This window comes from Accipiter gentilis, chromosome 8, assembly GCF_929443795.1.
Source record: "Accipiter gentilis chromosome 8, bAccGen1.1, whole genome shotgun sequence".
Lineage (NCBI taxonomy): Eukaryota > Metazoa > Chordata > Aves > Accipitriformes > Accipitridae > Astur > Astur gentilis.
Window position 1 is genome coordinate 35682659 of NC_064887.1, and position 20640 is coordinate 35703298.

At 52.3% G+C, this 20640-nt stretch overlaps 1 protein-coding gene across 1 annotated transcript in view; it reads right to left on the reverse strand.

Annotated features, from left to right (window-relative positions):
- Positions 1-9690: 9690 nt before the first annotated feature.
- LMX1A (LIM homeobox transcription factor 1 alpha) overlaps positions 9691-20640 on the reverse strand; it is a 44269-nt gene continuing 33319 nt past the window's right edge. Inside the window, exons 4-9 of the mRNA XM_049808881.1 lie at positions 15934-16166; positions 10857-11026; positions 10628-10705; positions 10448-10517; positions 10142-10312; positions 9691-9909 (exon numbers count right to left, since the gene is read on the reverse strand). Of these exons, the coding sequence (XP_049664838.1) occupies positions 9749-9909; positions 10142-10312; positions 10448-10517; positions 10628-10705; positions 10857-11026; positions 15934-16166 (883 nt within the window). The 3' untranslated portion in view covers positions 9691-9748. The remainder of the gene's footprint in view (positions 9910-10141; positions 10313-10447; positions 10518-10627; positions 10706-10856; positions 11027-15933; positions 16167-20640) is intronic.

A 20640-nucleotide genomic window follows, 5' to 3' on the forward strand; every position in this document is an offset into this window, starting at 1 on the left:
GCAACAGAAAGCCCCACCAGAAACAGTTATCATTAGGGTGACTCAAGACATCTACCCAGAAAGAAGCTTGCACACTGTTAAGCTCTCAGTGAGAGCCTCCTGAGGACTCTTTCAGCTTCACGTTCACTAGACCTTGCTGCCAAGAGAGGGGTGGAGGGCAAGACCTTCTGCTAGAAAGAAGAGCAAAGGACTTTCTCTTAATGACCCTGCCAAGACGCCAGCCACCTGGATCGGGGGCCAATAAATAACAGCATATCTCTGACCCATTTTGGCCAGGTATCCCAACAGAGGGAAAGAATGAGCCAGTAGTAGTAATGCTCCAGCACATCAAGTGTACTCATGGGTCTCAGCTCAGCTGAGCAAAACCCATGGGGTTCCTCAGGCAGAGAAACCTGTTGGCCAGAAGGACTCTGTAGCAGCCCAGCTACTGGGAAGCCTGATCTTCCATGGCTTTGTGCATCCCTTTGGTGGGCAGCCACAACCCCTGCCTCACACCTCAGCTGCAGATGTGACATGGGTAGCTGTGGTCACCAATGCAATTCCTGAAGTCCAGCAAGGGCAGTGCTCAGAATGAAGTCTCCCCACAAAGGGCAAGAGAAGTAGTGGACAGATTTATAGACCTCTTCAGCATCCCTTTATGCAAGACCCACAGAAACCTATTTTTTAACTTATCAAAATTGGCAGAGATTAAACAACTGCCCCAAAAATCATTTTGGCAAGGAGGTGACAGGCCAGGCACTTGCATAAGCCTTGTCTAAGCAGAAAAGCAAGGTAGAAACATTTGCTGAGAAAGAAAGAAGAGCCACCACCAGCCTTGCTGGGAATGCAGAGTGGGACCTGTAATAGCAGCTAAAAAAGGGAGTACATGTCCTGGGGAGTTGGGAGCTGTGGTATAGCACAGGAAACTCAACACAGCATTAAGATGTCAGCAAGAAAGGGTAGATGCAGACCAAGTAATCTGCTATAAAGCCCTTAGATGCAGGGACCCCACTGACTTATTCCTTAGGAAGCACCTTGAAAAAATCCCAGAGGAATACACAAACTGGCATTATCATTTTTTTCCAAGCCCTGCTTCCCCCCCCCAAGCACGTTGTCATCGTCTTCGCAGAGTTGCTCCCAAGTAACCAGATCCCCCCCAGCCACAAAGCACCTACTGTATTCGTCCTGATGCTATCGGGGGGGGGGGGGGGGGGGGGGGGATGCTGGCTGGGTGCATGCGGTCAGGCAGCACCTAAGCTCGGGTGGCCCAGGGCTGTGGGATGAAACAAGACTCTTCCTCCTCCCCCAGCACTCCACAGCTTTGAGGCCATCACAGGGAGGGCTGAAAATGCAGCATCTTCTCTGCTTATTCATATTTCATGGGGAAGCTCTTCCCTGCCAGCTCCAGCCCTGGCTAATACACTCTCCACCAGGCGCTTCTGTCAATCCCTTCACAAAAGCCAGCACTGCCGCAAACATTTGTTAGCTCCTCACAAGCTCCTGGCTGGAGGTGAGCTGGTCATACTAACAGCAGATTTTTATTTCAAGGAAAGGAAAAAATAAGCAAGTTGGGGAAACAGCTGTTAAACTGCAGGAATAATCAATTAGGAGGCAATTTCATCATCTTGAATAAGCTTACTTGCACTTAAAAGCTTTCTGAACTAAGTGATTAGCCTCTAATTGATGGGAACCGTAAAGCCCAGGAAAGAGGCAAAGCAGCTCAGTTTGTACAACCATTTCTGGGGTATGGCATGGGCTATGGGTCCCACCACCGCTGCCCAAAACACTGCAGTGCCTTTGAGGATAGCATCTGCCTTTGGGCTTCTTCCTGGGTCTAACTCCTTGACAAAGACTCACTGATACTTTTCTCTGGTTTCAGTGTCCCTTCCCCATCTCACACTCCCAGGTAACCCAGTGTGACATGGGAAAGACACTGGTCAAACACCAGCCATGCTGTTCTCCCTCCCTGCCACTGGCTGCAGCAGCCTGACCATGCTCAGCCAGCTGGTGCTGAGAATTGGCCCCATTTCTCATACCTTAAATTTGAGGATCAAAACAGGTTTTCAGATGATTGACAATGCCTCTCCTTAGGCCTCCTGGTCACCCATGGTGGGGCTGCTCTTTTTGTCTTAAGAGGGAAGTGACTGCCTCATCTTCCCCAAGCACCCTGGTCCCACCCGCAGCTAACATCCCCCCTTTTTAGATGATCTGCTCTGCCACATTTACTGCCCTTTAACCACTGTGTCCTGCCTGAGCTTCTCACCCTGTCTCCAGCTCTCCCACCCCAGCCTTTGTTGAAGAGCTCCCTGCAAAGGCAGTCTTCGCCCCATGGGATGAGGCTTCACGTTCCCCAGCCCCCCAGGTCTTCTGCTGGCAGCACTGGGATGTCACCGCTCCTTCCTCACTCCTCCACCTACTCCAGGAGGAGACAGAGCAGCCAACAGTCAGTTATAGCTTCTGGCAGGCTCCAGCTAATCCTTTTGGAAGAGTTTCACCAGTCTCCTCTTCCCAAACTCCTCAGGGGCTCTCCAGTTACTTCCCAAATACCTACATGCACTCACTTGGCTGCAGAGCCAAACCCTCCAACCCTGGGACACCAGCTCAAGGTTGTCAGGACAACATAATCAGCCACCCAAGGCACAAGCCTTACACTACATCTCTAGTTCCATGATCTCATGCTATATTTTCCATACGGTCCCTGCCTCCTTCAGCAAATGGGTGGTTGCTCACTGTTTCCCATCTCCTCCTCACTTGCTGTGCGCAGCCTCAGGGCCCTCCGTGCTCACATATTATTTTGAGCTTGTGTTGAGCACAGACTTGTTTCCTCGCAGATGCTCTCAGGAAAGCACAGAGAAGCCCGAGGCTCCATGGATACCTCCTCTCACAGCCCCTCCTCTCCAAAGCAGATATTATTGCATCCATACCGCAAGGAACAGAGGCAAGAGGAGAGCCAGAGCTGCTGGGGGCCAGCCAGTTTCAGAGCACTGATCCAAGATACCAAAGCTCAGCTCTCCAGAGCACTAATCCTGCCCAGGCTCTTTAAGAGTCCTAAATAAGAACGGTCAGAAAAGGGTCATTAGCTCTTCACCCCACTTGAAGCCACCAGGTTGGTAAGGACCCCAGGGTACTGCTTGCTGGGGTTCACCACCCAGCTCCCATCTCTGTGCCACAGGGCCTGCCTGCCTCCTGCCACAGGTATACTTTGCCCTGTAGACCATGATTCAATCCACCAAGCATCCCTCTGAATGAGCCCCCTGTTCTCAGGGTCATCAGAGGAGAAATCTGATCTCCCCTCTGAAGCAGCAGCTCAGAGGGCCCGAGGCGGTGGGAATCTGCTGTTCTTCACCGAAAGTGCTGTCAGTATTTGATCACTTGGAGTGTTTTGACATGGTTCGCAGTTGGATATGCTCGTCCTCAGTCTGTGAACTTATACACGTCAACCAAGCAAGCACATGCCAGCCTCCACATCACTGTCTAGGAGGTCTACAGCTGACAAGATAACCTTTTCATGACCAACACATTGCCACTCAGAGGAATGGAGACAAGAATTTGGTCTGATCTCCAACAAGATAAGAAGCTATTATTTACCATTTTTACACCTGAAGAACTTCTAAACCTTTTCCTGCCTTGCCATTGCAAGCCTTTACCATTTCATAAAGCTTTCTTTAAAAATGAACTTTCCATGCGTACGATGGGCAGCAGAAGAAAAGACTTAGCAAATGCAAGTCACAGATTTGGACAGCTGGTGTTACCTGGGATCTTGCTCACAGACCTACCATAAGGCCACGGCACTCATCCTCGGTGGTTTGAGCCCTATCATGTGTCACAAGACAAGCGTTTTCTAATGATGGGTGACATTTTGGGCCCAGAACAGCATCAGTGTAGATACCAGACATCTGGCAAATGATTTCACTCTGGAAATGTGACAGAAACAACCAAAGCTTTGGTCTTTTCCCACCAGAAAAGCAGCATTTACTACCTCCCATGCCCAGTTCCAGGGAAAGACCCTGCCTGTGGATTCCCTGGGATTCGTGCCCTCTCCACCTCAGATGTGCAGAAAGATGACCCGCTGATGTGAGTACATCAACTCTCCCGTAGGATCTTTTCGTCTATCAGTGCATGCCCACATCACACAAGAGAGCAGCCCCCAAACTCCCTGTGCAGCAAGGGGCTGGGGAAGTGGCTGCGCACTGGGATTCACACATGGGCCTCCTCACTGCACCAAGCTCTTCTTTGCTAGGAAGCTGTCCGCTCTGGGGTCTCCTGGTGCTTACATCTCAGCTGGCAGGAGCCAGCACAGCTCCACTGACTTGTTACATGCTGAGCCAGGCCATTTTGAGCAAGGCAAGGATCCAACCCTTCAACTGGAGGTGGTTTTCCTAGACAGCATTTGCTACCAAGGTGACATGCTTCCAGGAGGATTGCTTGCTCCAGCTCCTATATCTGCACACTACAAGGTTCCCACAAATAACTAAAAATACCATCAAGATTTAAATCTCCAGGTGCAAGCCCAGCCAATACCATTTTGAGTTTCACTCCAGTCTGCATTTGCCACAAGCTCCCGTACCATCCATTCACAAAGAGCAAGTTAATTAACATAATATCACTCAGAGCTAGCTCGTTCCTGGCTATCAGTATCATCTAATCAGTGTCCTCAACTGAAAAGTAATCTCTGACTCGATCTTTCCTTGGCCACCGAGCAGTGCCTGAACAGAAGGGGCTTTGTTTTGAGTCGCTAGAGACACGAAGGTCAGCTCCCAACCTTTTCCTGGCATTGCCCTTGCCTTGGAGAGCAAAGTAGAGCTTGTTTTCATGTCAGACCTTGTTCTTTTCTTCCTGGTTTTGACAAGAAGATATCATTTGTCCTAGGGAGTCGCTCCCCAAGCTGAAAGTGGGCTTAGACATGGAGCACAATATGGCAAAGAAGCACCATGAAAGTACATCCCATGGGAGGGGGCCAGTCCTGAACATAACAAGCCCACCACCCAGGGACATCCAACAACCCACCTGGCCTGACAAGAAGTCATCTGCCATGCAGCGACTCCATCACCTGCAGAAGATAAGGCCCAGCCAGTTTTGCTTTGGCAGGATCCATCCACACCCTGAAGTAAGGCACAACAGAATATGAAATCCAGATGACAGGAGGACCCACATTTGCTACTGCATTGCACAATTGCAAGCTGGACTTCTGTTCAGGTTGTCAAGCACACAGGCCAACTTGCAGAAGGAAGACAGGTTTAAGATCATGAATTCTGCTCATTTTACTAGACAAAGATCCACCCCTCCCACAATACTGATCCTTCCCCAAAATTACATACTATATATAATAATTTTATACATACACACACCACATTGAAATACTGTTATTAGAGCATGCCATTACATTTTTGCAAGATTTTAAAAGTAGGCAACTAGTCTTTATGACATGGGTTTTATGGGTGTTATTTTGGGGGAAGCAATTTGGTTAAGTGTAAATTGATAGTTAGGCTGATAGAAAGCCAGACTGATGTAGGTGAACATTTTTCAAATATAAGATAGCTGTGGGTGGGGAAGACAACCCTTTTATCTTTAAAAGATTAAAAAAACCCCTTTAAACATGATGCTTTAAGGAGCATCCAAGTGAGGGGAATTTTTAAGGCAATTTTAATAACCATTAATGAAAACATCCATTTTTCTATTGCAAGCTTGAGTGGTGTTAACCCAGCCATTACCTACAGCTGGATCCTACAAATCAGACTCATGCTGGCTTCATGGGTCACAGCAGTTCCTCCACACCACACATACTCCACCTCCCGCAGACCTGCCCCCTTCCCACAAGCAAAGGGCATTTCCACCTCCAGCCCCAGTGACCATCAGCCTCTCCCCAGCCCAGATCCCCTCTGCTCCCCTAGCACCAGCCAGCATTTCTCCAAGACCACCAAGCTCAGTGACAGAGAAATCTCAAGCCATAACTTCCCCAACCTGTCCATACCAGGACAGGTCCAACCCTTTTCCCTGCTGCTGTGGAGCCCTCCTGTGCCAAAATCCCAAGCTAAAAGATAGGATTTTGCCTTTTCACGGCATCCACCCAGAAGTTGGGTTTGGAGACAACCAGATAAAAAAATTATGCTTAGCTAGCATTAAAAATACTAGTACTTATAACAGGTATCACCCTTGTGCTTTGCAAGAGTAAAGTACACACAAATACCACAGTCTCTACAAAGAAATTCCCCAACACATAATTCTCTTGTAGAAAGAGCGAGGGCTTTAGAAACACAGCAAAATTAGCGCACAAGCACCTACCCTGCTGTCCTTCACAAGATCATCTCAAATCAGGCCAGGCAGCTTCCTAGGGCACATCTTGCCACCTCCTCCCAAACTCAGGCAACCTGTGAATCCTGCTTTTACAGGGTTTTGCCCTCCCTCCTGCAACACCTTCACCTGGTGACTCACTAATTACATCCCAAATGAGCAAGCAGGCACAGATGAGATACTTCTACTGGAAGAGAAGACCTTGCAGCTCAGTACAGCTTATTTAATTCTCTATGGAAAGCCTTTTCCATGTTAGTCATTTCTCCAGTCTTCTTTATGTGCTTTTTCAGCTCACGTTTGAGGTGACAGAGGCCAGACAGGGCTCAGAGATGTTTTGTAATCAAAATGTTATTGACCAGAGAAAATAGAGCCTGTGCAGTGATTAAAAATAAATCTTCATTTTGGGGAGCAAGGGGAAACACTCAGCTGCAGGATGACCAAGAACACAGTCCCGAACAGTTTGGGTCAGGCTGGCTGCCCAGCACCCTGTCCCAAGACATGATTGGGTGACTGGAACAAACTGGACACTGCTGGGCTGGGGCTGCTGGGGGGTGTTGCAGCAGTTGCTATTCATAGGGTCAGGTGCCATGCTCTTCTGTCCTGAAATAGAGCAAAACCTCAAACCAACCCAAGAAATCCAGGCTGTTCCTAGGAAACTACAACTTGCAAAATAAAAATCGCAAGTTTTCTTCACACAGTCACACTATTTTAGATATTTTTTTTCCTGCAGGTTGGACTTGGAAAACATTTTATAGCACAGGAACAGCAGAGCAGTGACCGATGAAGGGCAGGACGGAGAACACCTTATATTGAACATCTCAGACAATGAGTTGTGGATCCCCATCCCCAATTTGGTGGCATCAGCACATATTCATGGAACCTCTCCATGTCAGGGAGCTGTGATGAGAGCAACTCCTATTGGGAAATACCCACCCGCGTCTTTTAGGCAGTCCTAACATGGAGTTGCCCATGGCTCTGCCATGGAGGGTTGGAGTTCATGGTGAAGTGATAGTCCAGGTGAGAACACTTTTGGGGTAACCTGGCCTGCAGAAATGCTTTCCCACTCCTGGAGCCCCCTGGCCCTGGAGGAGTACAAAAGCCTCCCAGCCATGCTTTGTTCAGTGAGCTGAGATGGCAACCAGGGATGTGAAGGTACAAATGAGGTCTGCAGGGCATTTTAAGCCAAGAGTTCACACGTTCAGGAAAATGTTTTGCTAGTAACCTGGCTGTCCTGGCTTCTCCAGCTCTCCTTCAATGCTAAGAGCATAGAAACACTTTGGGCAAATGTAAACATGAAGCAGAGTTTTCTGGTGGTACAAACACACATGAGCCCATGCAGAGAGCTGGCAAACATACAAACCAGTTTCCTTTTTCTCTTTTTCCCCATCCTTTCTACAGGATCCCTCCTTGTTGTAAAGAAGGTTGCCTGGTGTCTGGCCTCCCTTCTTCTTTCGTCATTTTGGCTGGGAGTCATCTCCGCTGTCTGCAGATGTCTACAAGTTGGTTGTTCACAGCTGAGCTAGTCCTGCACAGTCCTGTTATGCTCAGTGGAGAGCCCTAGCAAGCCCCTCACTGCCACCTCAGGTGGGACCAGAGATAGATGTGTCACCTTCCAGATCCACCCATCTCTGTCTGCTGGCCACGAAGGACTCTCAAGGGCCAGTTTAAGTCTCAGACAAGAGAATATTTTGTATCGAAAACCCAAGGACCAGAAGCTTCCCCCACAGTATCGCTATACCTTACCCAACACCTTGCTGACTTTGGAGAGGATTCAAACCCTTCCCTCTCTGAGTCAAGGGGACACCCCACACAAGAAAAGACCAGGCTTTTTTTTTTTTTTTTTCCAGAGATTTTTTTGTCTTTTTAATTTCATCTTGGTACGCGATTTCTGACAGTGTGTCAGCATCTCCCGCTGGGTCAGCCATCTCCGGACCCTGCTACATTCAGTGTCAGATCGTATGGTGGCAATGAGCCAGTGTTTTGAGCCTCACAGTCACTTGCATGTCTTTACAGGTTGTCGCTTACATCATTTGTGAACAGCAGCACAAAAGGACACAACGCATGAAAACGAGAGTGGGGATGAGGTGAGGGTCAGCGAAAGGCTCGACCCTAAGGAGAATTTTCCCCAGGTTCCCATGGCTTCTGCAGGGATGAACCCAAGCGTGGGGTGGGAAATGCAGGGCTCTCCCTCCTTTCTCCTTCACCCAAGGGGTGGCGATACGGGCTGCGGTGTTTTCCAGAGCCAGGACAGCAGTTCACACTGGTCTAGCACCCGTATTTGAGAGTACAGGACGGGGTCCCTGGTGGAGGCAGGCTGGGTCCTGCTGTGGGAAGGAGAGAGGTGATGCAGAGAAGCATGGCTGAGCCCCGACGGGCTGGGATGTCCACCAGCTCCAGCAGCGTTGTCCACCCTGCACCGACCTCCTGCACGTGTCCAGCGGTGGGGACAGGACCTGGCCACCGTGCTGTCCCCATCGATCTGCTGGCAGAGAAGCAGGTCCCTGGAGCCACCCCTGCATTTGGTTTCAACCGCACCTCAAAACCAGTGGGGCAACCTGAGAGCACCAAAAATAACCAACCCCAAAACCCAAACGTGTTGCCTGAAATGAACTGATGTTCCTTCCCTGCCACTGGGCTTTTGCAACCTAAACATAACGTTTATAAAAAGTAAATTATTTCATCTTATAACTTAAGTGCATTGAGTATTTCCTTAAATATGGTTCACGCTGAAAATAAAGTTACTTTTGCTGTACAGTAAATTTCTGATAGACTTAGAAATAAACTTTGTTGATACAATCTGGCAGGTGTGGCTGTGTAGTACACCACCCACAGCCACACGGCTTTGCACACACACACGTGCGTGCCCACACACACACACATACACACACAGCCCTGTCCTCGGGGACAGGGACAATGTTAGGGGTTTCTAGCTTTCTATAATCGCATGGGAACATCTATCTTAAAAGTCCCTGTGTTTAAACAGCAAGCGCTCAAGCTGGTCAAGGGAACAGAGGGAAAACCCCACAGTGAAATTTTCCCCGTGCTTCCCCAAAGCGTTGTCAGCTTTTCAAATTTCAAAACCGGGCTGATGCTGTGGGCTGTCCCCGTGAAGATCAGCAGTTTGTTCTTTCTGACACTCCGACCGAAGGCGGCGCGGAGGGGATACGGCACCGGGATGCTCCCACGGGAAGGGTTTCCCCCTCCCCCTGCCGCAAGGAGAAATTTGGTTCCCTGCTTGAAATTTGAAAATCCACCAGCCAGCTGCAAAAACCACTCCTGTCCCTAATCCTAGGCTCCTAAGAGAAACATGAAACTATGCAACCCATAACTTAACTCGCTCCTTGGGAATCCCAAGCTACAACATATTGTTTGACAGCATCCCAGCAGTGTCGCTTCCCCCTCCCTCCCAACCCCGGGGGCTCTGCAGCCCCTCCTGGGACAGCGCGGCAGCTGCCCCGTGCCGGGGACCACGCCATGCTCAGGAGGTGAAGTAGGAGTTCTGCATGGAGTAGAGGTGGTCGATGGGGTTCCCCACTCGTGCCTGGAGTGGCCCCGCGTCCGCTGTGGCAAGGAAGCAGTCGCCCAGGTTGCTCAGTGAGGTATCATCGCTATCCAAGTCGTGGAAGAGGGGCTCGGCACCTTGGGAAGCAGGGAAGGAGCAGAAGGGCTTCAGAGCCTGCTTTCTCCTCCAGCACCTTGACAGTCCCTGGTACCCCGAGCTTTTGCAGTGTAAGGATTTAGGGGTGAGGGGACCGCCACCTTCCCAGAAATCACTGCATCCCCCACACGTGCCCCTGCCACGCAGCCCACCCCCCACAGCCCAGCATCTCTTTGAAGGAGAGAAGGCAAAAGGCAAACCTCAGAGCCTTACCATAGGGGTGCATGTGGTCTCCGGGCATCTGCGGTGGGGTGAGCCCTTGTCGGAAGGGGTCGGAGCCGTAGACGCTTTGCTCCATGCCCAGCAGCTGCTGGGGTGGGGGCAGAGCAGTGTAGGGGTTCAGCATCCCCTCCAGACCCACGCTGCCACCGCCGTTCGCCTGGGCTGGAAGAGAAGAGCAAATCGGTGGTGCAGTCTGGCTGCTGCTTTTTGGGGGGCCCAGCTCCCTTGGGAAGCCTGGAGAGGGCTGGGAAATAGGGAGACCTTGAGTGAGGGGCGAGTGGGGTGCGAGAGGGGTACCTGAGCTCAGGCGCTGTGTGTTTTGCTGATCCTGCTGCTGCTGCTGCTGCCTCCTGGCAAGCTTCTTCATCTAGGTGAGAAGAAGGGGTAAAACCAGGGTGAAATCCTCCCCTGGCGAAAGCGAGGAGGCAGAGGACCCCCAGCACTGGCCGCTGGTGGGGGGCTACCCTTTGTACCCACCTTTGCTCGCTGGTTCTGGAACCAGACCTGCACTACGCGGACGCTCAGTCCCGTCTCGGCTGCCAGCGTCTCCCGTACCTTGAAGAGAGGAATGACAGCGGCACCTCAGCCCACTCAGCTTTTCAGGGGGACTTTAAGAGGGGGCAGAGCAGCCAGGGCAAGTGTTTGCCCAGCATCCAGGACATCCCAGGGGCTGGAGGCAGCTGAGCATGGGGGTTTCTCCCCATACCTTCCTGCAGGGCTTGGAAGAGACCTCAAACGATGCCTTGAATGCCCTCCGCTGCTGCGTGGTCAGGATCGTCCGGGGTCTCTTGGGCCGCTTGTGATCCTTCCCATCCTCAGCGCCCTTCCCCGAGGCTTGGCCCATTTTGCAGATGCTGTCCTCATCATCACTTTTGCCTAAGGGGGGTGAAAAAAACCCACAGGTCCTTTACAGACAACGGGCAGCACACATTGTTTTCCAGCATGTCCAAAATAATCTGGGGGACTTAAAACAAGCTGGTGTTGGTGGGGATCTTCTTGTGAATGTGTGTGTGAGGAGCTGAGGTTTGGGGCTGGCTGCCCCATGGCAGCTCAGAGAGGGGGAGAGGTGCTGTGGTTCATAGTTTGGGGCTGCTCAGCCAGCAGATGTGCTTTTGGTTCTTCTTTTCCCCAACAGTCGGAGCAGCTGCAATGTGAAACCCTGGGACATCTGATTTTCCCTCCATCAGACCCAAATGCTTGCCTGCTCCACAGGGATTTCCTCCCAGACCACAGCTGGGGACACATCTGGACAGAGACACACAGGTCGCATCCACGTGAGGGGACACGGAGGACCACTGTGCCCTGGAGCTGTCCCCCAGCCCAGCTGGTGACCAGGCATCTGGTCCCTCTGCCCAGACAGCCCAGGCTGGGGGAGGTCAGGGTGAGCAGAGATGCTCAGAGATGGCAACGCATTAGCCAAGATCTCGCAACCCCCTCCTGATTTGCCCTACTATGGAGGTCAACTCCATTTAGAGCACAGACATTTAATCACAAATACAAGGGGTGCCTTTTCACCTATATTTCCCCCCTTCCATCGAGTTTGAAATCTCCCTGGACAGAAGCCCAGGCTGCTTCAAGCTTCACCCCTCGGGTACTCGCTGCAGTGTGCTGCTCTGTTGCGTTCCCAGGCACTGGTGCGTATCTCCCTACTGCTCTCCACCGCTCAGGACCACAGGGCCTCCACGCAGGAGCTGCTCCGGGAAAGCAGGCACCACTGCCCTGCCTCTTACCAGCCCTCCTCATTTACTGCATCGCCACCGTTTTGATGACCTCGCTTGCTCTGCTCGCGTGGGAGGGCTGTAATGCAGGTTTGACAGCACAGGTCCTTCCCTCTCATGAGCCGTAAATCACTTACAGCCTTTTCCAGAAAGTTCCTCCACTATCCGTTTGGGAATTGATAATGGAGCTGAGGTGCCGGTTTGATGCAGACCCAGGCTGCAAGGCGGTGCTTGGCCCAAGCTGCCGTGTCTCCGGGAGATGGGGATGTACCAAGGGGGTTGTGAGTCTGGCTCAGAGCAATTCATGGCAAAAGCAGGTCAGGTCAAACCCCATGGCAAGAGCTAATCATGGATCACACACATCAGAAAAATGTACATCCAACGGCAGCCCAGCTGGGAATGGGGAAAGACAGGAGCAGATCTCTGGGGCGAGGGGAGGCAATGATCCCAGCAGAGGAGCGAGGATGCTCTCAGGTACCAGTTACCTCTTCCCTCCACACTGCTGGGCTCTCTCCTGGGCTCACCAGCTGATATGGAGACCTTCCCTGTGTTGAGGGCTGGCAGGGCTGGGACAGGGAGATATCTTCACACTGGCAGTCCCCAAACAGCCCAGAGTTGGGTGCTGACCCCGGGAGCCAGAGCCTCGCTGCTGCTGCGAGCTCCCCACTTGCTCATGGCACATCCCCGGCATGCCCACAGCAGCAGCGGCAATGAGAAAGACAAACTGCTGTTTTCTTGCATGTCCCGACGCGAGGGATGTAGTAATGCAGCAGGTCTGAGAGCCCCCGCGCTGGGAAACCTCCGGGTGTGGAGTCTCTGATGGCTAATGGGGCTGAGCAGCCGCTGCCACTGCCTCCTTCTCAGTGCCAGCACAAGCAGGGTCTCTGCTCTGCTGAGCTGCCTGCTTTCCTGAAACCTGAAGAGTTTAATTTTGATAGAAGGGTAGCGATTTTTACAAATATTGGGAGGAGGAATGGCAACCAATGGAGACATTTCGGTGCCTGAACCCCTTTGCACCATAACACGAGGTCAGTGCCCCAATCCCCTCCAGTTTGGGAGGGGCAGAGCCTGGCAGCAGGGAGCCAGAGGCTCATCGACTCCAACAAGCAAATGATGCTCAAAACCCATGCCAAGGGGAAAAACCCACTTGGAGCAGCCCCTCTGAGCCCTCCCCCCCCCCAACACCTGCTCCCCAAATCCCTCCCAGTGTCAAAGGGAAAGAAGGAAAAGCGAAGCCGGATTTGGTGGGGTATTACTTTTAATTAACTCTCCCTTTCAAGCCTTTCCCCACCAAGGAGGGGGGAGAAATTAATGAGTGTCTGGGGCTGCCCCTGACGTCACCTGGGAAGGGGCCGGTGCGATGGATATTGTGCGGCGTGCCCTCGGTCCGACCCGCCGAGCCCGCATCCCGCCGCCGGGGCCAGGACATTCCTCGCTCGGGAGGATTTAGGGAGAGGAGAAACGTTAGGACGCTTTTAATTGGAAAGCGGGGTCCTCTTTCAGAGGGGCTTGTTTACTTAGGCTGGGCGGCGGAGGCTCGGGGGAGGCAGTAATTGAAGCGAGGGTTTGGGAGATTACAGACAACATATGGCTCGCTTTTTATCTGCGCTTTCTCATAAAGTGGCCTTTGGTGCGCGGCGGCCGGGGGGAGGGAGGGCGGGGGGCTTCAAAGCAGCGAGGGGGGGACAGGAGAGAGGCTGGACAAGCACATCGTATGCTGCTGGTGAATGGCATCCAGGAGCAGTGCCGGAGCAGGGACCCCCCTTCTGCATCCCCCAGAGTGGTGGTGGGGTCCCCACGGGAGATGCAGCGGGAGGGGGCAAAGCCGCACCACACTGAGCATCCATGTGGGGTGTGTACCTGGGCTGGTCCCCTCCGTGCCGATGTCCCCAAAGCCATGAGACATCCTGAGACAAACTGTTGGTGGTCACCAAAACCAGGCAGGGACGGCAGTAGGGCTAAGCTATGGAGTCTGGGGGAAGATGGGAAGCGCTGGGACCCCCCCAGGCCAAGGGCTGCCAGGGGTCCCCGGGGGCTTCGGGTTGGGTTTTCGACCAGCCAAGGGGTTGCCAAGCCCTTTTGACTCCCACACTGTCCCTTCTTGCATCCCTCGGGTCTCAGCTGGAGTTTCCACTCAAGTATTTGCCCTGGAGGTTTTTGCTAGTTGAAGCTCTCGGTTTGGCTGGAGCCCCTGGCAGCGGGGCTGGACCATGGGCCGATGAGTCGCTGGGGAGGAAAAGCTCCCCAACCTTTCCCAAACTGCCCTTTTCCCCCACTAGGAATAAACCCAAAGCGTTGTGGCCAATTCACTTATTTTCCTGCATGACGTCTCCTCATTGGTTCCTATTTTAACTGAAAGAGTCTGTACATCCCAGAAGGAAAAAATAATAATTCTTCAATCAATTAAGGACTTTCCCAGGGCTGAGGCAAGAGCCAGCGCCAGCGTGCCGGATCCTGCACTTTCCTGCCTCTCCAGCTCCTCCAGCTTTGGACCATCACTCACCAGCTCCCTTCAGCCACCTCCTCCCATGGCCTCACTCTTATTTTTTAAATATCATCACCATTATTTGGGGGGGAGGATTTTTTTCTTTTGAGTGAGTGGGGCTGTAGAGCTCGGACAGAGCCAGCCTCAGGCAGTGCTGCAAAGCAGCCAGCCTCTCGCTGCAGAGGAGCACGATATTAAAGAGAAACACAGGCTTTGGGCAATTTTTGCTCCATTCCCACTGAAACCACCCCTGTACCCCCATGCACCTTCTCCCAGAGGCAGCATCGCCTGCGCCCGGTGGTAAGCACCAGGCTTTGCCATGTCCGTGACCTGCCCCGCTTCACACCTTAACAACCCCCTCCTAAAAGGGCTCGTAATGCTGATTTCTTTTTTTTTTTTTTTTTTTTTTAATCCAGTGCTTTGCTCTAGCAGGGAAAAGACAGGGTCCTCCCAGCTTGCCGGCAGGCCTTTCCAGAGCCCGGCATTTCGAAGGTAAATCTTTCCCTCCACAAAGCAGGTTTTTTTCCCCTGATGATGGTTTTTAAGAGGAGCTGAGTGACCGAGGCGCATGGCGTGGGGCCATGCAGCCTCAGGAGGAGCAGGGCTCTGTGGGGACGGCGTTAACACGAGGATTTCTGCTAGCAGATCATTTCCACCCCTCCCCCGGCCCCCATTGCTGGGTTTTCTTACTAAATTTGTCTTCCTGGGAAACATTCAGATTTTATTTGCATTGACTGTAGATACATATTTTAATGCTGATCCGATGCTCTGGGCAACCTAACCTGGCAGTGACACCCTGGCTGGAGCAAGATGCCAGCCCCCTGCCCACCTCCAGCTGTGGTGCCATCACTTCTGCAGCCCCCCCCCTTGGCTCTGCGCTGTCCCCACAGCGTCACCATGGTCTGCAGTCTGGCTCCAGCCATCAACTGCCTGGGAAGCTGCTGGGGACACAAGATTTGCAGGGCCCCTGCTGCCAGGTCATGTTTTAGCCCCATGCCTCAGTTTCCCCTCGGTATTAAAAAGGGTGGCCACAGCAGAAGGAGCTCACTCCTTGTGCTCAGCCTTTCCAGAGTCCCAGGTGGGGACGGTAAGGCACAGAGTAGGAACACAGATGGTTTAGCCCAAGGTAGTCAGTGGGATGCTTGGGACCGTAATTTTTTTTTAGGAAAAACCTCTCATTTCCCCAGGCAAAGAGGTGGGAGATGTCACCTTCGGCCAGCACTGCTCTCCCTTCCGTGCCTCGGGAGGGTGTACACCCCTTGGGGTGGGGTGTGGGTGTCCTGCACAGGCCAGGAGCACACACCCTTACAGAAATGAGCCTAATGAGACGGGATGGTCCCCAGAGCATCCTCCAGCCCCACAGCCCCTCCGCTGCCGAGGTCCCCGCTCACGCCCTTGCCACCGAGGTGGGAGAGACTCTGGCTGGAGGATGCAACAGTGCTGATAGAGCTTTCCCCTTTGGACCACGGGGCAGAGGTTCAGGGCAGCGAGCCCAAACCTCGCCTCCAGACCCCACCACGCTCAAGGGGGCCTCGGAGCGGGACCAGCCAGGGAGACGCTGGGCGCGGGCGGCCCCTTACCAGAATCCGACAGAGCCGGGCTCACCAAGCTCAGCAGCTCCCGCTCCTTCTCGTAGTCGCCCTTACAGAGGAGCTGCCCCTCCTTCAGCACAAACTCGTCGCCCTTCTGCAGGCGCCGCTCGCAGACGCAGCAGCAGAAGCAGCGCAGGTGGTAGACGCTCTTCTGGGCACGCATCACCAGCTCGCTGGGTGCGATGGCCTCCAGGCACCCGGCGCACTTCACCGCGAAGAGCCTGGGGGAGTAAGAGGAGATCCCGCTGGGACGCCCGGCAGCACTGCGGCTGCACCCGGCGGGTGGTGTGGCGTTGGGGACAAGGGATGGGGCACCCGTGGTGGGCAGACGGGCATCGGCACAGGATCGCTGCGTCACCCCGTTGGTGCTTTGATTGTGTTGAGGGGCTGGGCGCCAGGGTGCTGGCACCCTGCAGCGACACGGCACGCGCTGCAAGCTTGCCCTCTGCCAATGGCGGATGCTGCCTTTGGGTCAACTTTGGCATTTTTGGTTGACCTGTTACCAGGTGCTTACCATGAATGCAGTCAAAGGACAGAGACCCAACGTCCGGACGCTCCCGGTGAAAAGCAAACAGGTGTCAAACCCAACAGTCCAGCTACCACCACCACAAGGCATGGGACACCCCACATCTACATGAGCATTATCAGGCCAACCCTACATTGTTCACCTGTCTCCGGCTCACACCCAGATGTAAGGAGATGCTGGAGACAGCAATGGGAGCCAGCGAGCTCATCCATGTCTCTCAACAAGCACCTGCAGAAAGCATCTGCGCAGTCGGTCACCCCCAAACCACCCCGTCCCTCTGGCCTAGGTCAGCGGAACAGCCCCGTTTCTGCTTGCAAACACATCAGGCATGTCTAACATATCATAACAATCTCCATGGCAGCAAGTTTTGGATTAAGGCTGGTGACAGACTGAAGACTTGATGTGTCAAAAGGAAAAGAAAAAGCTCAGCTTGTTCTTTGACATTGATGTGACAGTGTTTGAGGCAGCCCTAATTGTACAGTTCCCAGGTTTCAACACACTGGCTTTATACTTAAAAACCAATAATAATAATAATGACAGAAATAACACTTTAGGTTGAAGCAGAGCTTTTCTTGCTCTGAATTTAAATGTCCCTACCGAGAAGCTCAGTATGATCAGTGATTTAAAGTTGGGGAAACTGAGGCGAGCAGAGTGGGGGTGACAGCATCAGTGTTGGCTTGGGAGGACTTGGAGGCACCTGGAGCTAAACCCTAGGCTGGTTGTTTTAAGTGAACGGGATGTTTCCCTCAGTAGAGATGTTTGAAGGTACCAAACCAGAACCTCTTTGCCACCCCCAGATATCTGTGGTTTTGGCTTGAGCCCCACAAAGAAAAAAAATCACTGTTTACCCAGCCTTGTCCTAAATATCTGTGGGAACTGGACTTTATTAGTCCTGTCTTGATGACTTTGGCCCAGAAAGAGAAGTCAGAAGTCAGCACACATCCTGCAGAGGTTATCTCCGAGCATCACCCATGTCCTAGCCCGGGGATGCCCCAGGGACCCGCATGGGGAGCACTGCACCCAGCCTTCCACTGGCCCCACATAATTCCCACCTCCATGGTCCCTGTCCCATGTGTCATCTCTAGGGGAGACCTGCGGGACCAGGGGGCTGGCTGGCTGGGGAGGAGAAGGGCAGCCCTGCAGCCACCAGCTGGCTTTCAATCCTTTCTCTTTATTTGGCTGTTATAAGAAAACACATAGGGAATGAAAAGTGCTGAGTCAGCCCCATTCCGACAAGGAGAGGACCAGACGTATGCAAAGCCCTCACAGCAAAACCATCAGAAAATGGGGATAATTTTAAAAAGTTTTTGTGATGAGCTCGATAGCCCATAAAACAAGGAGACGGGGGGCAGAGCAAAGCACATGCGGGTCTGTGCCCCAGAGGTAGCTCCCAAGGCAAAGGCATCCCTAACACCAGAGATGCTGCTGAACAAAAGCTCCCCAGCAGCGAAGGGGCATGCATCTTGCTGCAGCCCATGTGCAGCCTCTGAAATCCCCGCCAGGCTTCATTTCACCTTTTCATTTCACCGCTTTAGTTGCCCAATAGCCGATAAACAAGATGGTCAGCTGTGCAAACCGCCGGAGGGGGACAGGCAGGCTCTGCCGCGTAGGCAGCGAGCCCGGGAGAGTCTGCAGCAGCTGGTCACATCTGTGCCCGTCTCTTCAGAGATCAGGGCTTGCCTGCGTGGAGCCAGCAAGCCCTGGCAAGGCGGCACATCCCACCGGTGCGAGGAGGGCAGATATGTGCAGGAGCAGAGGATAACGCCTGCCTCCCCACGCCGACGGGCAAGGTTGGCCATAGAGCGTCACTTCCCGGTGCCCCGCTTCATGGCTGTTGAGCGCCGAGCTCTGGAGGGAAACAGCTGCCCGCCAGATGTGCACACAGCTGGCAGGGTGCCAGGGCGCACTGCCACCCTGCCAGCGGTGCCTGCCAGCCTTTGGGGCTGGGTGTCGAGGGCTCGAAGGGTTGGGAATGGAGCCGCCAAATGTACCCTGATTATTGGTGTCGGCTCCCTCCCACTTTAGGGTCCTCACACGGACGCTTCATGCCGGCACGTGGGCTATGCCCGCTCCCTCCCAGGTTTTCCCAAAACGGTGGCAGCAAGCACAGGGATGTGGTGCAGTGCTCTCCCTGTGCCAGCCAAATCCTTAGTGGGCTCAGCAAATTGTACCATCCCCCAAGAAGTAGGAAAGGGGTGTTATAAAGCTTTTATAAAACACTATTGCCACTACAGAAAGTGGAAAATCATCAAATAAAAGGTGGAGGTTAGGGAGTTTATAATTCCAGATAATGCCATTAGTAGCTTTTATTTTTGTACATTCAGCTTTAATTTCCAAGGTTTACATACAACTGTCTGTCTCCTCTAAGATGTATGTATTCCCAACATCCCTGTGACTGCCCTGGGAGGACAGGGATGTATATTCCCTTGAAAGCATCCCTTCTGAAGGGTCATTTTTTTCTTGTTCCAGCTCTGAGAAATGCAGGCTTGTGTTAATATTTCTGTAGTCATTTCGTCTTTAATTATGTCTCTTTTATGACAAAGTGGAGGCGATTTGTATTCATCTGGTAACACATTCTCATTCTGTTTAAATGAAGTTTAAGCCCTACCTGTTGGGATTACTAACTGCTCTCAGTAATAAAATATTGATAAGCTATTACGTTACTGCTATGTAATCTTCACAAATGAATGTGCCCAAAATCTCTATTTCCAGGGCACTGATTAGAGAGCCATAAACCTTTTGTCAATTAGGCACAGCAGCACCAACCGAGCGATGGATGTTTCTAAGCCCAAAGCGTGTTGCAAAACAGGAAGGTGTGAGATTTAGGTAAATAGCTGCCTAATATTAGACACTTAAAGCCGTACGCAGGTCGCTGAATAGATGACTTTACTTCCAAACTGCTGAGTCCCCAACAGCTTCCACTGATGGATGCCAGACGGACCAAGCATCTTTCACTGCCCAATGCAGGAGTTCCCCATCCCTGGGCAACATGAGATGCAGAGAAATTCCCATAAAACCTCTTCCACAGTACAAAACCGTAAAGAGCTCCTTATAAACCCACAATAAACCCAGATCTTAGGCACTAAAAGGTCAGAGGCATAAAAACTGCAGCATACCACAGGTAGTAATGGGGAGAGAGCAAAGGGCATGGCTGGTGTCCCAGATCCCTACAGCCCTGGACCAGCCCTGGACAGTACCAGCTCCCCTACAGGGACTGGGGAGGAAGAGCATGCACAGATAACCCCCACACACAAATAACCTCATGCATGGATAACTCCACACATGGATAATCCCACTCAGAAATAATCCCATATAGGGGTAGTCCCACAAAGGATAACTCCAGCATGCACACCCCCTGCAAGGCTAACCCAGCTGAAACACCCCTGGTCAGCCTGAGATGGGGCTGAAGGAAAATTTTCTTCCAGTGCCAGATCTAGCAATTAATTTAACATTTTTTGCCCGAGTAAGACACACAAGCCTGGATCCAGAGACGTTTTCTTCCACCTCTGGGATCTCCAGCTCTGGGCCCAGCTCCCTCCTGCTGCAAGCAGCAGGCTGCAGAGCAAATGCCATCTTTTCTCCTCTCTCTGCCTCTTTGTGCCTCTCTGCAGCTGCAAAGGGGACTTTGAGATTACATTTCTCTACAGGAGGCTGCACAGAAGAGAAGAAGGACAGGCTCTGCCTGGGGACTTCAACAGGTTTTAAACCAAGAACAAATTACCAACCCCTAAATTGCAATGGGAGTGCCTTCATTTTGGCCATCCTAGGGATGCTGTGGGCTTTAGTTCTCGGTAGATTTCATTTTTTTCCCCTCTGTAGCCTGGGGCTCAAAAGCTAAATCAGGCCTGGCTGGCAGCCTTTGGGTTTGTTTAACCACATATGAAGCTGGCAGGCGTGGGGCAGGGCACCGGACAGGGTGACTCTGTGATGCTCGGTGGAAACCCGGCCTGCCACGGGCAGCTCAGTAAAAGCCACATCGAAGCACCGACAGTGAATATTTGTAAATGAAAACTAACCCACCCAGCTTCAGAAGAATTAGAACAAAAATATGGTGATGGAAGCCATTTTTATCACGACACACAACCTTTTGTTTCTGATCTTAAAAACGATCCTGTCCCTGTATTGATTAATATGCATTAAAGTATTTTTTTTTAAGTTTTGGTCCCTTT